The sequence below is a fragment of the Chrysochloris asiatica genome, unplaced genomic scaffold (assembly GCF_000296735.1).
Source record: "Chrysochloris asiatica unplaced genomic scaffold, ChrAsi1.0 scaffold00183, whole genome shotgun sequence".
In the NCBI taxonomy this organism is placed as follows: Eukaryota; Metazoa; Chordata; class Mammalia; order Afrosoricida; family Chrysochloridae; genus Chrysochloris; species Chrysochloris asiatica.
Window position 1 is genome coordinate 2,266,479 of NW_006408701.1, and position 19,252 is coordinate 2,285,730.

Sequence of the window (19,252 nt, forward strand, 5' to 3'; positions counted from 1 at the left end):
CCAGCCACTTTTCAGAAACCTTGTACAGGGTCGCTATGAGTCAGAACCGACTCGGTGGCATTTAACAACAACAATCTCTGATACAAAAGTTTAATTGTATTTTTGTCTCCCCTGTCGCAACACACCCACTTAATGAGATAAAGAAAAAAACCGCAAAAATCTTAATGCCACTCAACTTTACACTCACTTTTTAAAAACCCTACGTTGATACAGCTACTAGTACCAGCAGACCCTTCTCTAAAAGTTAGAAATGCATGTTGTTGTTGTTTAGTGCCATGGAGTTGGTTTTGACTCATAGTGACCCTGTACAGGGTTTTTGGGGAGCAGCTAGTGGAACTGAACCTTGCGCCATCAAGTCCGATCTGACTCATAGCGAACCTATAAAGTGTTTCTGGGGCTTTAAAAATCTTTGCGGGCGCAGAAGGGCTCATTTTCCTCCCGCAGAGAGGCTGGTAGGTTCGAACCGTGGACCTTGTGGTTCACAGTCCACCTATCAGATGGAGCCACCTCACCCCCCAGCGCTTTTCCAGCAGCGCCAGGAAAAAAGTTAGGGCCACAGGAAGACAAGAATGGACCAGTCGACAACGTTGGCTGAGTGGGGGTGTTGTGGAGTAGCAAAGCTTTTTCTTAGCTATTTTCAATTGTTTGTAAGGACAATGAATATTGATAGCATTTGATGATTACAAAATATTAATCATCAAGAACAAAACTGTTCAAATAAAGCCAGGTTTACATATATATATATATATAAAATTAAATTAAGCTGGAGGTGACTTCTGGTATCCCCTCTGTTTTGAGATTCCTTTCTCCCAACCAGAAAGCTCTCCCAGAAGGCAATGGGTTTCCCGAGTGGGGCAGTTTGGCGGTGCTGTCGCTCTCCCATTCCCACCAGATTCTGCCTGCTCTTCCCACAAAAAAAACAGTGCCTCCTTCCAACCAAAAAGTTGAGGCTTTATATTAACTCCTGAACTTCCCAGTCAACTTCTCAAAAGGTCTCTTAAAAGTGTGTAAGAGCAAGTCCGGGCCACGGTTTTTGGATTAGTCAGCTGGCGACGGCACCGCCGCCGCCATTTTCTTAGTGCTGCTGAGCCAGTGAGGTGTCTCAACTTCAGAGAGACAGGATGCAGGCCGGAAATATGGGCGGGGAAGATGGGATGTTGGTTAAAGATGTGTCACAGTCGAGTATACATGATTTGTCATTTTCCGAATTTGACAGTGCCTGGCTCACACTAAAAGAGCTCCATGATAAAGAGGTACACAGTTTACAGGCAAAGTTAGCGAGTCTGAGGAAAGAGCGGCGGGCCAAGGAAAGACGGTCTGGCACAAAGGCCAAAATTCAGGAGCTGACTGAACAACAGAAAGTTCTCAGTGACACCATTAACGACTTGAAAGACCAGTTAAACTCAAAAACCTGCAGTCACTATTCAGTTAATGACGGATACTATCGTGGGCTACGACATGACTTTTATGAAACCCAGCAAGATAATCTACAGCTTATTGCTAAACTCAAAAGGGAAAATAAGAAGTTAAAATCACAAAATAAAATACTTTGTGAAAAACTGAACCCAAGACCAGAGTTATTCTGTGCTTCCTTTTCTGACAGTGACAACGACGGCAACAACGTTTTTCTTTCTAATCAAAAGATAGCCTATACTGTCAAGGAACCTCCACCAGGCGCATACATGCGTATGACTAAGAAACAGGCGGTGCCATCACGTATTGAATTGGTCACCTCACCAGAAACAAATGAACCAAAACAAAGTTCAAAGAAGAACACTGAGGTGCCAGAGACCTCTGAGAAAACTTCTAATGCCAGCAAACGTAGTACCGAAGGCAAAACTGACCATACTTCACCTGCAGGACCTTCCTGTGGGTCTTCATTTGATCCTGAAAAGTGGCCTGGAGGTGACGATAATACAAACCTTCCTGAAAGCCAGCTTGGCGGGTCAAAGAAGAAACTTGAAAGAAAGTCCACACAAAGATGTAAAACTATGCTTGACTTGTCTTGGAGCACTTCCAGTGTTTCTTCAGAAGAAAACCAGAAGGCTCCTTTAGTATATGAAACTTCAGAGGAAAATATGCCTGGTTATAACCCAAACCCAGAAAGCTCTTCAAAGAAGAAAAAGCCCCCAATGAAGGTATTTCCTTATGATTATACTTCCACATCTGCTAGGAAAAGGTCATCTAGGTTCGCTCATTCTAACATTGGGATTGGAGCGAGAGAAGTCAATTTCCCGAAATCCACTGGTACAGAGTATGCTACAGATAAACCTCCGCTGAAGAGAAAAGCCATGACCCAGCTAGAAAAAAAAGAAAAAGCAACTTTCTCTCATCATTACTCTTGAGAAAAAAAAAAATTCTTGAGTACAGACTCTCTGCCAACTCAGACTGTAAAACCAATAGCCCATGACTCTGATTCCTTTTTCAAGATATAATAAGGCAGGAAGTAAAGCCTAAAAAAGGCAAATGACTGACTTTAAGACAGGAAATTGTTACCAATAAAAAAAAAACAACAACACAAAAACCAACAACCATAGAAAAGAAAATTGAACCTTCAGTACTCCTCTGTTGTTATTGTTGTTAAGTGCTGTGAAGTCTGACCTGTAACGACCTTGTATGGGTTTCTGAAGAGCGGCTGTTAAGCTTGAACCACTGACCTTGCGGATCAAACTGACTTTGCAGTCCAACGCATTAACCCGCAGCATCACACCAGGACTCCTCTATCAAGGAGTTCCTCTACTTCCATAAAAAAATGTAGAGGACCATCTTTTTGTTGACATTCATGTTGCTACCGTGTATGAACGAATGAAAAAGAACACCAAGAGAGGACACTTAAGGGTATGAACTGGAATGAGTTCAACATTTAAACCCAAAGACAGTGAAAATAATTACTGGACAAGACAAAGTAACTGGAATTCAACTATTGAATATAGATCCAGAAACAGACTTTTCTTCTCAGAATTAATTATGACTTTACAGTTACCATATTGCATGGCTTTCTACTTACAAAGGATAAAGAGATATGACAGACTCTATACTGGTTATTGAAAATGTGTTTTAAAAAAAGGCAAAAGAAAGAAAAACCTAATTAACAAACACCAATTATTTGGCAAAGAGTACCAACTCCTAAGGAAGCAAGGCCAACATTTAATATGAAGAGAAGAAACTACCAAGTGTGCAAAAAAACCAAAACAGTTAACTTGTTTATTTTTCAAAAAGCAGTCATTTTTCACTGAGTTTGCATGGTATGTATGCTTGTGGAGGAGGGGCAAACTAGTCAGCCATGACTCTTATCTCCCTTATTTCTTCTCTTCTCCTTCCTACTTTTCCTGAACAGTTCTATTTTATTTTTTTGACATGTCTTATCTTTTTAAAAGCAAGTTTATTGATAGAATTCATATACCTAAAATTAACTGAGTTAAATAGTACACAATTCAGTAGTCTATAGTATACTCAAAAAGGTGTAAAACCATCACAATAGTTACCTAGCTGTTAATTTCTTTTGATGTTTATCTAAATCGCTACCAACGTAATGTTTTTATGTTGCATCATTATAAACGACTTAAAAGTAGGCAATATTTTTTAGTAAATAAGAAAAAACAATGATTTTCTTCTGCTTTGGTTAAGTTACTGTATATTGATTAGATCTGTTGCTCTACACATGTAATTTTTTTCTTTTTTAATTTTGTGGTTTTTAATGGGGTGCTTTAAGCATTGTATTTGCAGAGAAGTGATCATTGGAAAAAATGGGATAAAACTAGGAGAGGCTCTAGGGCACAGATAGAGGGCGTGGCTTTAACTGGACTGTTTTAATCACATCTCCATTGTCAGGACAATGTGCTCACTGCCTCTTCTCTTCCTCTAGGTCTCTTCTGGATCAGCTGAGAAAACTCCAGGCCACGGTGATCCAGATGAGCAGCCAAATCACCAGTGGCAGCACCTGTGGCCTGGTGAGGCTGCTGGAAGAAGACCCTTTCTTTGTTTCTTTGTTGAAACCTTTCTTTAGGCTAGACATGTAATTTTTTGTGTTCAGTAGATAGGACAGTTACCAAGTTATTAAAAATGAAAACAAAACAAAACAAAACAAAAAACACACACAACAAAAAAAACACAAAAAAGCACGAAACACAAAATAAAAAACAAAACACGAAATACAAAAACACACCAAAAAAACCCAAAATCAACAAAAAGACACACACACAAAAAAAAACAAAAAACAACAAAGCACACAAAACAAAAACAACACAAAAACAAAAACACACCCAAAAAACACACAAAACAAACACAAATGACAAAAACACACAAAAAATAACAATAATGATTCTGATAAAAACCCAGGTAATTATTTATGTTCTTCATTCTACCATACATTTTCTTAGAAAAGATGTGCAGTGAAGAAAATCCTTCAGTTATATTCCATCATAATGTAGAGGGGAACTAGTCACACTAAGAAATTACAGTGTTTCGACAGAAGCCTGTCCAGGAACCTGACAAGCACACAATGCCATACAGTGCAAATGTAATGACAACACTGGCATTCCTACCCTCAGAGCATCCTTCTTGACTTTTTGTTTCTGATTTTCTAAATCCTGGGTCAAATAAAAATTCAAAGTATTCAATATGATTTCTGCTTCTTGTTTCCTTTTGTGTATATTGGTCATTTAATGTATTATACGCTCTGCATTGAAAAAAATGTTTAGTGTATTTACTGCCTCATTTAAAAATTCATTTGTAAAATCATTTTAAAATTATTTCAGAGAGTCAAGCCTTATTCAGACTGAAATGAATCTATTTTGTTATAATAGAGGAACATTTTGACATCAAAGTTTTCAAAGATTTGTTTCTAATGTGCATTTGGCTCCATATAACAAAACCCCAAAGTCATTTTGGTTGAGTATATTCCAACTCACATTGACCTTATCAGCCAGAGCAGAAGTGTCCCATAGGGTTTCCAAGGCTATAAATCTTTTAAAGAAGCACACTGCTACATGGCTGGTGGGTTCAAACCACCAACCTTTTGGCCAGCAGCCAAGCACTTAACTACTGCACCATTAGGACTCCTGGCTCTGCATACAATGATGGTCAAATACTTGTTCCAAGAACCTGAAAATCTAGAAAGCTAACATCTTAATAGAGGCCATGCTCAGTAAGATTGGTAACTAACCTTCAGAAATCATTTTTACAATGTACAGGTGGCACATCAGGAGGCTTCTGATTTCATATTGATCCAGCCTGTTATAATGGGATACACTACTCCTTGTAGAACTCTGTCGAGTCTGCAATATAAAAACAGGGCACTTTTGTGAAATGATAGGAAATCAAAACCAAACCAAACCTGTTGCTGCTGAGTTGGTTTTGACTCACAGTAACTCTAATAGCACTACAATTTTCCATGGCCTTTAAATCAGTAACACTTTTTATCATTAGTCCTCTTTGGGAGAATTCTAAGCATCAACCTAAATTTCATGTCATACCTAGACGGAAATGGGCTCTTTGTTGCTAATGTATCTATACATACTACATAGACATTACAGAGTATCACTGGGAATCACCTTGGGTGATCTTCATCACACTATAACTTTGTTTTCTTTCCCAGATGCCCTGTGTTCAGGTATTAAAACCTTTAATCAATGTGGCCATTACAGGAAAAACAGATTTTGCAAGGAAGAAAAACTTCAGATCATGGAAGCATATGAAACATTTAAAAACTCTTTTAAGGACTGTACTTAGAGTTTATATAACTGCAGCCTCCAAATCATAGGTCCAAAAACTGCTGTAAAAAAATGGAGGAACAATAGATAATTACATTAGGGAGGACACTATAGTATTTCAAAATCAGAGCCTCCACAAAGTGGTGATGTTCCTCTAATTAATAACTGACTAAAATATCAGAAGTGTGAACAGGATAATAATACTCCTTTAAACAATTTAATCTTGTTAAAAATGAATACTTTCAGTTGAGATGAACCAATGATAAGCATTTATGGAGACAAGATAAAGCGAAGTTGCACTTGAAGTAAAAGAGACCTATGTTCTGATTACTGACTAGCTGTGTGACTATTTGCAAGTCATTTAACCTCTCTGACCTTTATGACAGTGTTTGCTGTCATAATCCTAAATTATATAAGAAACTTAGTGAATCAATCACTATCTACCACAAGGATCAAGGCAGTATACTCTACTCCAGTGGTTCTCAAAGAGTGGTCCCTGACCTGCAGAATCAGCATCTCCTGAGGACTTGTTCGAAACACAAATTAGTGAGCCCCACCCAAGATGCACTGAAACAGAAACTCTTGAGGTGGGGCCCATCAATTCTATTTTTCTTAAGCCCTCCAAGAGACAGAGTGTTGGCATGAGAAAATCTGGGTTCTGGTCTGACCCTGCCACTAACTGTGTGACTGTTCTAAATCGCTATCCCAGTTGTCATCCATCAATTGAGAGTTTGAGTTTATTAGTTTTACGGACCCTTCTAACTCTTAATTTTATATGATTCTATGATTTTTCACAGCAACATGGTAGCAAGGCTTTGCTGGTCTAAAATGGTGTCTCTGCCTCATGGCAGGTACATCCCAAACCTGAAGCAACTTTGTGGATGAGTTAGAGAATAGGATCTGATCAACCAATACTGGAATGCTGATAAGAAATTTTGGGACCTAAAATTTCCAGCTAATGTCATTATTACAAAAGAATCAAAAGCTGAACTAATCTTGCCAGGTAATCCTTCTGGGCTGAAATGTTTAAATTTTTTTAATGACAAGATACATTAGATGTTTTAAACCTGAACCTTCCTTCTCTAAAACATTTTACGGTATTGGTAGGGTTAAAGAAGACAGAGTTAGAACTCCTGAAGATGAATGCTTCATTCTCTACAAATAATCCAAGTAGCAGCTGCCAGAATGGGAAGGAAATGCTAGAATAACCAAGAATTATGGGTTGCTTTTTACATATCTAGGACTGACAACAGGAGAGCGCCATCAAGTCAGTTTTGTCTCACGGTGACCTTTTGGTTAGCAGTCCAGTACTTATTCTACAATGCCACACTAGGACTCTCTCCAAATCTGAGAGCAGAGAGCCTCATATTCACCTAAAAAGAAAGGCGGGTATAGCCTAACGCACAAGTATGGTCACAGAGTCCGTTTCTTACATTTTCACCAGTGCTGCCCGGATCCGGAAGTCCTGCTGCGCCTTCTGGGATGAGGGAACCTCTTGAATCTTCCCTCTTAATTCCATGTCCATTTTGAAATGACCCATAAGCTGGAAAAAAGCCAAGACCTTGTTAACAACAGGAGGCACTATCAAGAACACTTTTAAAATAAGTACTGGATTAATTTAAGAGTTTTGTCTGGGAATAGATTTTGGTCATCTAAAATGTGAAGATTATGTATTATATTCATCAAAATGCTATTAAGGTAAATAAATGATAAGCTTTTTTTTAACATCTTAAAACACTTCTTTGTTCTATGTGAAACTGGAAGAATTCCTTGCAAGTCATAAATATAGCCACAGAATTCAGAGATTATTTTACAGATGTGGAAGTGTACAGAATGGTGACTTGGAAGAGGATTTGACATCAGTGTTTTTTTCACTATCCTCTATCTTCCTTCATCTTCTCATGATACCAAGTGATGCCATATAGCAAGCTTAATCAAGAAAATCTAAGCAAAAAATGTGGTGCCAAGTGTCAACCAGATTTTCGTGTAACTTAATAGAGACTATCACAGCTACGTATACTTTTTATGATGGAATCTTTCAAGGACAGGATTCATTTCTAAACACCCATGCGATGTGTAGCCTTTAAAGGGCTTCATTACCAGTGTCTTTGTCAGTGCTTAGACTTCCTCTACTTGTAGGTGAAGTAAAGCCACATGCAAACTCATCCCTGGAAGCCTGCAACACAAGGTGATACCCATGTCATTTAAACACATTTGTACATTAGGGAAAGAAATCTGAAATTAACAGAATGTGGTGGTACCCTGGTTTTATACAAAGCCCACTGCAGGAAGTTAACAGTTCCACTTGGGCAGGCTACACATAAAGTCCACTGTTCTGAGCAGCACATTTTCACTGGAGCATGTCCAGGGGAGGGGAACCGAAAAAAGAAAATGGTTTGGACTGGCAGATGATGAAGTGGAGGTATTTGGCCCAGAGGAAAAACGAGAAGACTTGCTGAAGGGGTACCCTGTGGAGGTAAGAACAGATGTGTTCTACATATGCACCTTTAGAGGGCAGTGGATAGAATTCCACTAACGTGAGAAAGAATGTTTTAATCTTTATGATGGCAAAAAGTTGCTTTGTCAAATTCCTTCCAAGTCTAAGATTCTAAGAAAGAGAAATGGGTACAGACCACTTGTGTTGACCTAACAGTAACTCACCAATGAGCATCAATAGAAGGCTGTCAGGGAAGGAATACAATTTAGTCCCTGGTATCTAACATTTAAAAGTGAAGACATTTTTGTTTGGCTTTCAAGTTGGATAAATACATGAAGGCATATCACAAAAGCAAATCATAATAAACCATTGAGTAGAAGGGATTCTTGGTGTTCTCTAGGACCTTGCTACTTCCAAGTGTGGTCCTAGGACCAGAAGCAACCAAGAGCTTCTTAGAAGCACAGAATCACAAGCCCTACACAGACCTACTGAATTAGAATCTGCATTTGAACAAATTACTCAGATTCACAAGCACATTAAAGTCGGAGAAGCACCACTTTAGGGAAAACAGTACAAATGAAAAACATTGGAGTAAAATGATGGACTGTTATGGTTGAAGCCATATAACACACGACTCTAATTTCAAGTACATTCTATAAAACAGGATACACTAGCAGGATTCCAACAGAAATGCATCACTACTTACAGAACTAGGCACGGCTGCACAAGAATATAAGGTATCTCGACCTGCTAATCGCTGGATATTTTCCAAAAGCAGTCCAATAAATGGGAGGTACAATTGTGCTATTTTGGCTTGCTGGTTCTGAAAAATAATAATCAAAAGTTATATAATAGGCCAGGGAGGGTAGACAAACCCGAGGCGACTGCCCTGAGGCAATCTTTTTTTTTTTTCTTCAGATTTTTACATATACAACGTGTTTATTTTGCTCAATGCGTGAATAAATGTCAAATGCTTTAAACAGTAAATATACATTTATGTTGGCTGAAGCAAAATAGGTTTTATAAATAATGATTTCAGTCATCAGTTATTGCCCTTAACCTCATAAAACCACCAAATACTCATATTAATGGCAGCCATAATTTAGCTGGTGCCTCTCTCTGGGTGCGAAGTACTGATGTTGCTGTGTAGTTGGTTCTGATTTATAGGGCTTCTGAGGCTGTTAATCTCCAAAGGAGCAAAAAGCCTGAGGCAATCTTTTAACCTGAAACCAAAAATATCCCCTGAAATCACCTTAAAACCAAACAATGTTGTTAAGTGCCATCAAGTCGGTTCCAACCCATAGCGACCCTGTACAGGGTTTCCGAGGGTGTAAATCTTTACGGGAATAGAAAGCCTCATCTTTCTCCCGCGGAGCGGCTGGTAGTTTTGAACCACTGACCTTAAGGTTCGCAGCCCGATTCGTAACCACTACACTACCAGAGCTCCTTAAAACCAAACCAAACAATAGTTTAGTTTAACTAGAACTCTCTCTAGGGGATCAAAGTGACAACAGCAATTTGAAAAGTTAGGTTAAGAGTTTCTGTTAACAGAGGAGGAAACACGTCAGAAAAGGAGGGTGAGAAGGGCTGCACAATTCTAAGACTGTAATCAAAGTCACAAAATTGTACCTGTATAGGCTGTTGAACTGGTGTATGCTTTCCTGTGCATATTTTCAACAACAGCATCAAAATAAATACAGAAAAAAGAAATAGGCATAAAATTTGTATATATTACAACGAAGAGTTGGCTCCACATTTCACTTTAAAGACTAAAAGAGCTAAGTAACATCCACAACAAACTGGTGAAGCATGAGTCTATTTCTGTTACAGCCTCAAAACTCATTACGACAGAACTTTGTTGATACTTGGATCCATATATGACACAAAGTCAAATCAACATTCCTCAAACATAACTACATCAATAAAAGATCTTTTAATAATAGAAGTTGACCTATAGGACAGATAAAATTAGTCCTGTTTTTAATTCCAGTGAGAGTTATCACAAAAGCAAATCTTAACAAGGGTTAACCTTCAGGAGAGTAGGAATGGACTATGTCTGTCTTGTTCACTGCTGCATCTCCAGTGTCTAACATACATACAGCACATGGCAATCCACATTAGTTGAATGAACAAACAAATGGAAATTAGAAGGCAGTGAACAACTATATGCATCAAAAAACACAGTTTTGTTTTGTTTTTCTGGCTTTGATTAAAGCTACAGTAAAAAATAATGTGCTCTTGGCACCTTAATAATAAGACTTGGGAGACCGATAAATTTGTAAATATGTTAAACAAACACTGCCAATTACATCTGTCAGTATGTTGTACTGTGGTGGTTTACATTTTGCTGTGATGCTGGAAGCTATGCCACTGGTGTTTCAAATGCCAGAAGGGTCACCCACAGTGGAGAGGTTTCTGCAGAGCTCCAAGACTAGCAACAGACTAGGAAGAAGGACTAGGCAGTTTGAGGGATTAGCCCCTGAAATCTGTATGAATCACAGTAAAACACTGCATGATACAGTGCCGGAAGATGAGCCCTTCAAGTTGGAAGGTACTCAAAATACAACTGAGAAAGAGCTGCCTCCTCTTAAGGTAGAGTCAACCTCCATGGAATGCATGGAAGAAAGCTTTCAGGACCTTCACTTGTTGATGGGCCATGACTCAAAATGAGAAGAAACATCTGCAAACATCCATTAATTATTGGAACATGGAATGTAAGAAGTATGAACCTAAGAAAACCAGAAGTCATCAGACAGGCACTGGAACACAGAAAGATCAATATTTTTAATCAGACAGTCATATGCTAAACTATGCCAGTAATGACAAATTCAAGAGGAATGGCATTGCATTCATCATGAAAAAGAACATTTCAGGATCTATCAGGAAATATACAATGCTGCTTGTGATAGGATAATATCTGTATGGCCAGTTGATATAACTATTCTGCCAATGATGAAGAAATTGAAGAATTTCACCAAATTCTTCCATCTGAAATTAATCAAACATGCAGTCAAGATGCACTGATAATTGCTAATGATTGAAATGTAAAAGATGGAAACAAAGAAGGTGGTATGGTAGTGTGCAGTGGAGTCGGTTCTGACGCATAGTGACCCTACATAGGGTTTTCAAGGCTGTACATCTTTACGGGAGCAAAAAGCCTCATCTTTCTCCTGTGGAACTGCTGGCAGTTGCACTGAATACTAATGATGCACTGAATTGATGCACTGAATACTAATGACCCAAGACCAGAACATCAAGAACATCATATATGCAAAAAACAAAAGGCGATTAAAAAGACAGGAGAGAAAGACAAGACCAAAGGGGATGCCAGAAAAGATTCTGAAACTTGCTCTTGAATGTATAGTAGCTAAAACAACCGGAAGAAATGATGAAGTAATAAAAGAGATGAACAGGAAATTTCAAATGGCAGCTCGAGAAGATAAAGTATTATAATGAAATGTGCAAAACCTGGCATTAGAAAACCACAGAACACAATCAGTATTTCTCAAGCGGAAATAACTGAAGAACGAAGTCAAGCTTAAACTTGCAAGACTGAGGAATTCAATGGGAAAACTACTTGAATGATGCAAAAAGCATCAAAAGAAGATGGAAGGAATACACAGAGTCACTGTATCAAAAATAATTGGTCAAGATTCAACCATTTCAGGAGGTAACATGAGATTATGAATCATTGGTATTGAAGGAGGAAGTCCAAGCTGCACTGAAAGCATTGGTGAAAAACAAGGCTCCAGGAATTGATAGAATGCCAACGGAAATGTTTCAACAAACTGATGGAGTGCTAGAAGTCCTTACAAGTATATGCCAAGAAATTTGGAAGACAGCAATTTGGCTACTTGACAGAGAGAGATCCATATTCATACCTATTCCAAAGGAAAGTGACCCCAAAGAACGCAGATATAATTGAACAATATCATAAATATCACATAAGTAAACGGTTACAGCAGTCTATTTACAGGGAGCTGGACTGCAAGGTCGGTTTAAATTGCAAGGTCGGTGGGTCAAGCTAACCAGCTCTCCTCAGAAACCCTATACAGGGTCGCTATGACTCAGAACTGACTCAATGGCACTTACCAACCACCACCACCACCAGAAATCAAGGAGTCCTGGTGTGGTGCTGCAGGACAATGCACTGGGTCACAAGGTCGGCAGTTCAAACTCATCAGCTGCTCCTCGGAAACCCTAATACAGGATGCTAGGAGTCAGAACTGACTTGACAACATTTAACAAAAACAACCAGAAATCAAAGTCAGATTCAGAAGAGGATGTGGAAAGAGGGATTATCATTGCTGAAGTCAGATGGACCTTGGCTGAAAGCAGAGAATACCACAAAAATGTTTTTATGTGTTTTATTAACTACACAAAGGCATTCGTTTGTGTGAATCATAGCAAACTATGGATAACGTTATGAAGAATGGGAATTCCAGAAAAGTTAACTGTGCTCATTAGGAACCTATATATAAAACAAGAAGTAGGAGTTAGAACAGAACAAGGGGATACTGATACTGCATGGTTTAAAATTGGGCAAGGTATGTGTCAGGAATGTATCCTATCACCATACTAATTCAATCTGTATGCTCAGCAAATAATCCTAGGAACTGCACTCTATGAAGAAGAATGCCACATCAGGATTGGAGGAAGGCTCATTAATTACCTGTAATATGCAAATAACACACCCTTGCCTGCTGAAAGCAAAGAAGCCCTGAAGCATTTGCTGATGAAGATCAGTGAATATAGCCTTCAGTATGGATTACAATTCAATGTAAAGAAAACAAAAATCCTCACTACTGGACCAGTGAACAGCATCATGATAAGTGAAGACTGAAGTTGTCAAGGATTTCATTTTATTTGTATTTGCAATTAACGTTCATGGAAGCAGCAGTCAAGAAATCATAGGACATACCACATTTGGCAAATCTGCTTCAAAAGACCTCTTTAAAATCAAAGATGTCAGTCTGAGGACTAAGGTGCTCCTGACCCAAGCCAAGGTGTTTTTAATGGCCTCATATGCATGTCAAAGTTGGATAATGAATAAGGAAGATATGAGAAGAATTGATGCCTTTGAAATATGTTGTCAAAGAAAATTAAAAGTACCATGGACTATCAGAAGAACAAACAAATCTGACTTGTAAGTACAGCCAGAATGCCTTCTAGAAGCGAGGATGGCGAGTCATCATCTTCATATACTTTGGGCCAGCGAAAAAGAGGAAGATCTCCAACAAAATGGATTGCCACAGCAACCAAGACAATGGGTTCCAACATAACCATGGTGCAGGACTGGGCAGTGTTTTGTTCTGTTGTGCATACGATCTCTGAGTTGGAGGTAGCTTAAAGGCACCTAACAACAACAACCAAATAAAACTGGGTGCTGCTGTTCTTAATGTGCCAGTACTTATAAACACTTGTTGCTTTCCTCAGCTATAGACAACCCTTGCTAATATATCCACATTTGTTGTTGTTAAGCACCCTCAAGTCGGTTCTAACTCGAAGAGAGTCTATGTAGGATTTCTGAGGAGCAGCTGGTAGGTTTAAACAGCGAACCTTGGGTTACGCAGTTCGGTGCTCGTTCTAAAAGCACCACACCAGGACTCCATGTGTTGTGATGGGACAAGGGCTTCTCTCTACATCGTAGGATGGTTTCTTTGGAGATTAGAGACCTATCTATTTAGTCTGCTGAGAGTTGAAGACTTTCATCAAATCTGAATGCAGTGATTATCCTCTTCTTCTTTTGGGTAGACATGCATGTACATCATATATGTGTACTGCCTATGTAAAAAATGCTTATATTTCAAATCTAATTTTCCGTTAAGCCTTGAAAAATAATGTAATATAGCTCAGCATATAGTATATGACAACTTCACACTTGACACCCCCAGACTAGTTTTCCCCCCAAGTGCTTTGGAATGGAGATATGTGTGTGTGTGTGTGTGTTCATATACACACATATATATTAGAGGAGCATCAAGAAGTTCTTAGAAAAATTTCATTATCATTTAATTCCATTTTCCCATGAACTTTTTGAAGACCCCTCATATGAATATGTATAGTAGTACCCACTGCTGTCATGGTGGTGGTGGTGATGTGCGGTGGAGTTGGTTCTGACTCATAGCGACCCTGTCCAGGGTTTCCAAGGCTGTAAATCTCTACGGGACAAGAAAGCCTCATCTTTCTCCCGTGGAACAGCTGGTAGTTTAGAATTGCTGACCTTGTGGTTCACAGCCCGATTAGTAAGCCCTATGCTACCAGAGTGCTGTCATAGCGGCCCTATAAAGCAAAAAACCCAAGCCCACTGCTACTGAGTTGAATCCATCTCATAGCAACCTTACATAGGCTTTCCGAGGCTGTAAATCTTTGTTGTGTTGTTGTTAAGTGCCAGCGAGTCGTCTCTGACCTATAGCGACCCTGAACAGGGTTTCTGAGGCTGTGAATCTTTACGGGAGCAGAAAGCCTCATCTTTTTCCCGTGGAACAGCTGGCAGTTTCGAACTGCTGACCTTGTGGTTCACAGCCCAATTCGTAATCACTGCGCTACCAGAGCAGAAAGCCTCATGTTTCTCCTGAGGAGCAGCTGGTGGGTTTGAACCTTTGCAGTTAGCAGTCTACAGTTTACCCTACAGTGCTAAAAATATTTATGGGAGCAGAAAGTCACATCTTTCTCTAGTGGAACAGCTGGTGGATTCAAATCACTGATCTTGTGATTAGCAGCCCAATGTTTAACACACTAGGACAAAAGGGCTCCTTATGTAGATGAACATATGTATGCATATATATGGAGTCCTGGTGTGGTGCTGCAGGACAATGCAGGGGACCTCAGAAACCCTATACAGGATCACTATGAGTCTGAACCTACACTACACTCAAGGGCACTTGACAACAACAACAATGCATATATATATATAGGCAATCCTCAGGTTACCAAATGTCTGACTTCCAAACAACCTCTTTTAGTGTTATGTAAATTAATCTTCACTTTCAACTAATTGAACCAACTCACAACTAATTCTTCATCACAATCACCTTCATTTGCTGCCTGTGCAGCTTTTGAATCATTGACAAGGCTTCAGGCTTTTTCTTGCTCTATTAAACAAACAAAACACCCCCTGCCATGGAGTGGATGCCAACTCAAAGTGACTCTACAGGACAGAGGAGAACTGCTCCTTAGAATTTCTGAGACTGTAAATCTTTCTCCAGGGAACCCTATGAGTTGGACCAACTTGAAGGCACTTACCACCACTACCACTACCATCACCACCGCCACGACCACCACCACCAAGCTCCGCCTAGGGCTTGAATGTTAGGATTATAGTTAGGACTAGGGTTCCTGTTAGGGGTAGAGGTTGGCTAGGGCTAAGAGTAAGGCTTCATCTAGTTTTAGGGTTACAGTTAGGTTTATTTTTATATTACTTAATTATCCACACTCTGATTATTTGAAAATGCCCATCCCTGTCCACAGCTGATGACAACATTGATAGTGCATGTGCAATGATTGTATTGAATAGGCAAGTGACAGTGGACTATGTGGCAAATCATTTACAAAACAGCCATGGCTCTACCTATGAAATAAACCCCAAAAGACTTGAGTTTTGAAAAGTTTGTGTGAGATGGGTACCAAAACTACTAGTAGAAGAGCAAAAACAGAAGCTTTGGACACCTGCAAACAAAATCTGGACCGATACTTGAAGTAAGGTTAAACTTTCTTAAAAAAAAAAATATCATTACTGGTGAGGAGACATGGATTCATCACTATGAGCCTGAGAATAAATAGCAGAGCATGGAATGGGAACATCCTCAATTGCCAGCCCAGAAAAAGTTCAAAAGTCAACCATCAGCTGGAAAATTGATGCTTATAGTTTTCTGGGATTCTCAATGGCCAGTATTAGAACACTATCAAGAAAAGGGTTCAACAATCAATAGTTCTCATTATAGTGAGATGTTCATTGAAGAGCTGAAGCCCAAATTTGGGATCAAACACAGAGGACTGATATCCAAGGGCAGTGTGATCTTGCTTGACAATGCCCACCCCCACACCTCTGCCCACACTGTTGACACTCTGCAAAAACTTCGTTTGAGGTGTTAAAGCATCCTCCCTATTGTCCTGATCTTGTTCCATGGCACTTTCACCTGTTTGGTTCCCTGAAAGCAGCCCTTCCAGGACGAAGAGTCACCTCGGATGAAGAAGTGAAGACAGAGAGCAATGCATTCATGGATTGCAGCACAGCTTAAAATATTTTTCAATAGGGGAATATGAAAGCTTGCTGACAGATGGACAAAGTGTATTGAAAAGCAAGGAGATTATGTCAAAAAAATGATGTGTTTGTCTTTTCTAAAAGTTGATTAAAATAAATTGTGCAGCCAGAATGCATGTAAGTTTTCACTCGCCCTTGCTAAGTTATTCCCTACTTTTACTTTGTGTTTTTTTGTTGTTGTTGTTGTTGCAATCTGAGATCTCTGGTTCCCTATTTGGTGTTTTTGCTTTACTTTGGACACTTCTATATCTGGGTTGAGTTCCAGATGATATTTTTATGTACATTAATCTCTTCTGTTGTTTGTTCTCAGTCCATAGAACTCCTTTTAGACTTTTTTATAAGGTTGATCTAGTTTTAACAAATTCTTTTAGTTTCTTTTTATTTGGAAATATCCTAATTTTGCCATCATTTATGATTAACAATTTAAAATTTATATTTAAACAAATAAAAACAAATTAAAAATTTCCTGATTGGAAATTTGCTTCTTTCCAAATTTTATAGATGTTATGCCAGGTTATCTTCTGACCTGCCTGGTTTCTGCTGAGAAATCAGAGATTAGTCTTATTAGTTCTCCTTTGTAAATAACTTCTCATTTTTCCCAAGCTGCTCTCAGGAGTCTTTCAACAATATCATATTTGCTTAGGAATTAATTTCAAAAAGGAAGCTTCTATGATAGGGTAATGATATTTAGGCAGCCCAAATTAAAGTATACATTTGAGATCAACATGATTTTTAAAACCAGTGTTTTCCTTCAACAGTGTTTTAAATCCAAAAGATAAGGACGGAGTCCTGGTGGTGTACTGAACTATGTGTTGAGATTTTCTCTGCAGGGTTGGTGGTTTGAATCCTCCATGGGAGCCCAATGAGGTTTGCTGTTCCTGTAGAGATTTACAGACTCAGAAACCCTATACAGAGTTGCTATGAGTTGGAACCGACTCAATGGCACTCAACAACAACAACGATAACAAATTCGATTTGTAAGCTTTCATCAGCACTCACATTGAGAGGCCTTACTGAAAAGTTCATCTTTAAGGAGAAATGTTAGTAGACATTTTTTTAATAGGACACTGATAATTATCTGGATAGCCTTACCTTGTGCTGGTATCTAGTATCAAATGCATGTTTTATCAAAAGATTCTTTATGACAGAGATAGCTGTGTATCTGATCTCATAATTGTCCTGAAGAGCAATGGAAGTTTCCCTCAGAAGTAGACCAACCAAGAAGTGATGCTTGCAATACTCATCTGATAAACTGTATTCAAGATTTGAATCTGCAGTGTAATGAAATTTAAAAGCCATTTGTAAAAATAACCCCAAATTACTTAAAAATTCAAATGCTCTATTCATTCCTTAGTAATAATACATTATCATGCTAGCAAGCCTTATCATTTCATTATCAGTGAAGCTGAGCATTTCTTTTATCATGTAGAATCAGCATGCACATTTCTCCAAGATACTCTGACAATCAGGGTTAGACAGTAGCCTTAACGAGAATTTCAGTCCATAAGATGCTCCCTAGATTCTTTTTAACTCTTAAAAAATCTTAGCATTTTGTCTAGAATGAAAGAAGTCTACATTTGGCAATGTCTTAACACATTTCTTTGTAGCTGAAGAGATTTATAGTAACAACTACAAATTTGAATCATTCTGTACAACCGATTTACTCATCTATTTATACTTATTAAGTGGGAGAAGGAAGAGAAACTAGACAACTGAATAGCAAAAGTTATTTTTTGCCTGAAGATTGACCTGAATATATGAGTATATCACTAGGATACAAGAACAATAAGAAAATCAGCCCCATCGCATTCTATCACCATGCAAACACAAACACTTTGTTTCATAAAATCAAACTATGTATGTCTTTTTACTCCTTTTTAGGTCCTCACTCCATTTTAAATCCTAGCTGTTAACATCCTGGTTGGGACTTATCTTCTATTACTCTGAAGGGTCTGTGACCAACTTTAGAAATGGACTCTCTTTCTCTATGCTACCATTTAATTTGAGGAGACTGGTAGCGCAGTGGATTACAAACTGGGTTGCTAACTGGAAGGTCAGCAGTTCTAATCTACCAGTCACTCCGTGGGAGAAAGATGAGGCTTTCTGCTCCCGTAAAGATTTACAGCTTCAGAAACCTTACACAGAGCCGCTATGAGTCAGAACCGATTTGACGGCATATAACCACCACCCACCACTGCCACCATTATTTAATTTGGTTAGGCCATAAAGCTGAAGGATATGGCTTTTCTTTCTTTTTCTGGACCTCTTCAGTGTGTAATAGAATGCTACATATTCAGTATGGGCTTAATAAAATACTCTTCAAGTTATTGGTGGTGTTAAGTGGTGTTGAGTCAGTTCCAACTGGATAGGGTTTCTGAGGAGTGAATCGTGGATTTGAATCAAGGCCTTTGTGGTTAGCAGTCTAGTGCTTATCCTACAGTGCCACATAAATCCTAGTGATCTGCTCACATCTCTTCTTAGCCCTGACTTCCTCTTGGGTATCAGTAAACAGTGGGGGAGTATGTGAGCTATACATGCTTAGAATCTTAACGGGGTGGTGGTGGTGGTGGTGGTGGTGGTGGTGGTGGTGGATAGGGGGTACTTGGGTTATTGAAGCACCTTTTCTCCGTTTTTCACTGGCTGTCAGGAGATACTTGTCTACAGACCAAGGCAGATTGTCTTCTGACCACTGGCCATGCTAGGCTCTCTGTGAGTCCCAATCATTTTCTATACACAAGGGCCAGTACTAACACAGGTGGCCTTATGAGGGGGAAGCAGGGGGAATACATTTTACAAATGTTAATTCTTTTTTTTTTTTTTTTTTAATTTCAGCGATTTGAA

General features: G+C 38.9%; 1 protein-coding gene across 1 annotated transcript in view; it reads right to left on the reverse strand.

The window, feature by feature from the left end:
• The window catches only part of DOCK11 (dedicator of cytokinesis 11), a 280,134-nt gene that overhangs the window by 68,896 nt on the left and 191,986 nt on the right, over positions 1-19,252 (reverse strand). Inside the window, exons 32-36 of the mRNA XM_006872109.1 lie at positions 17,504-17,682; positions 8,855-8,971; positions 7,812-7,887; positions 7,145-7,254; positions 5,165-5,276 (exon numbers count right to left, since the gene is read on the reverse strand). Coding sequence (XP_006872171.1) covers positions 5,165-5,276; positions 7,145-7,254; positions 7,812-7,887; positions 8,855-8,971; positions 17,504-17,682 — 594 coding nt within the window. The remainder of the gene's footprint in view (positions 1-5,164; positions 5,277-7,144; positions 7,255-7,811; positions 7,888-8,854; positions 8,972-17,503; positions 17,683-19,252) is intronic.